Genomic DNA, 1,571 nt, shown 5'->3' on the forward strand with positions numbered 1-1,571 from the left:
GTGAATTTCCTAAATCTATTTTTTTTTTTTTTGTTCTTGGGTAAATAGCTGTTACTGGGAAATAGCTTTGTTGCAGAAACTCAGATAAGAAAGCGATTTTAATTTTTTAAAACTTTATTTTTAATTTTTTACTGTTTAATTTTTTTAACATTCATTTTTTTGGAGAGAGCACGTGAGTGGGGAAAGGGCAGAGAGAGACTGAGACAACAGAATCCGAAGCAGGATCCAGGCTCTGTGCTGAATACACAGAACCTGATGTGGGGCTCAAACTCACAAACCACGAGATCATAACCTGAGCCAAAGTCAGATGCCTAACCCACTGAGCCACCCAGGTGCCCCTAATGTTTGTTTATTTTTGAGAGAGAGTGCCAGTGGGGGAGGGGCAGAGCACAAAGGAGACACAGAATCCGAAGCAGACTCCAGGCTCTGAGCTGTCCGCACAGAACCTGATGTGGGGCTGGAAACCAGAAATCGCAAGATCAGGATCAGAGCCAAAGTCTGATGTTGAACCGACTGAGCCACCCAGGCGCCTTGAAAGTGATTTAGTAGAGATGAACCCTATACCAGTGTCGGTGGTATTATTTCAAATATACTGTAATGGACTTCTCGTTTGTCTTAAATCATTTGGATGGTAATCATTGCTCTATATCACTTGCAATATTTTTTCATAAACAATAAGTCTTTCCTCTTAACTTTGACAGTTGTCAGTAGAAGACTCCGGTCTCAGGACCTGCTGATCTGTGATCTTTGAGGCCTGGAGAAGGCCTGTGGCCTCTCCCTGGGTTCTGATATTTTGAGGAGTAGGCCTTGGGGATCTGTCTGCAGGCCCTATGCTTTGGTGTCTCAAAGTAGCCTGGTTGTGGTTTCTGGGCTCTTCACCTGTCTCACTTCCTAACTGCTGTAGTGGTTTCTGCTGTGAAGTGAGAGACTTAGCCTCTTAGCTTGGCTTTTTAAGAGGCATGTTTTAGTTTTAATTCCCAGTCTCCCAATCCTGCGTGAATTCTTCGGACATGAATTTCTGTTCTGTAGAAACTGAATGTTGGGCTCTCAGTGTTGCATTGTGTAATCTAGGTGAATTTTAGATACTTGACTGTAGGTGGAAACTCTAGCCTGATTGTCTCTTGCTGCTATTATGCTCAGTTTCTCAGTCTCCATTATAGTTTCCTTTCCTCACCTCTGCATCTCAGATTATGGAGGCTATACTACAACCATATACTCTTCTGTTTCTGAAGCTTTACTTTTGTTTACATTTCCTCTCCCTTGTGTTTATTTCTACTTTTTATATAGTTAAATAATTTTTTAAAAAGTTTATTTAAGTAATCACTGCACCCAGCATGGGGCTCAAACTCATGACCCTGAGATCAAGAGTCCCATGTTCTTCCAACTGAGCCAGTCAGGTGCTTGTAGTTAAATAATTTTTTAATGAAGGTTATTTGTTTTTTCCTTCCTTTAGACTGTCTGTCTGTGGGATATAAATGCAGGACCAAAGGAAGGCAAGATTGTGGATGCTAAAGCCATCTTTACTGGCCACTCAGCTGTTGTAGAGGATGTGGCCTGGCATCTGCTACAGG

General features: G+C 41.9%; 1 protein-coding gene across 1 annotated transcript in view; it reads left to right on the plus strand.

The window, feature by feature from the left end:
* Window positions 1-1,571, plus strand: part of RBBP7 (RB binding protein 7, chromatin remodeling factor) — a 23,580-nt gene that overhangs the window by 14,026 nt on the left and 7,983 nt on the right. The window contains exon 6 of the mRNA XM_077761696.1: window positions 1,454-1,563. Coding sequence (XP_077617822.1) covers window positions 1,454-1,563 — 110 coding nt within the window. The remainder of the gene's footprint in view (window positions 1-1,453; window positions 1,564-1,571) is intronic.

The sequence above is a fragment of the Crocuta crocuta genome, unplaced genomic scaffold (assembly GCF_008692635.1).
Source record: "Crocuta crocuta isolate KB4526 unplaced genomic scaffold, BGI_CrCroc_1.0 scaffold657, whole genome shotgun sequence".
Lineage (NCBI taxonomy): Eukaryota > Metazoa > Chordata > Mammalia > Carnivora > Hyaenidae > Crocuta > Crocuta crocuta.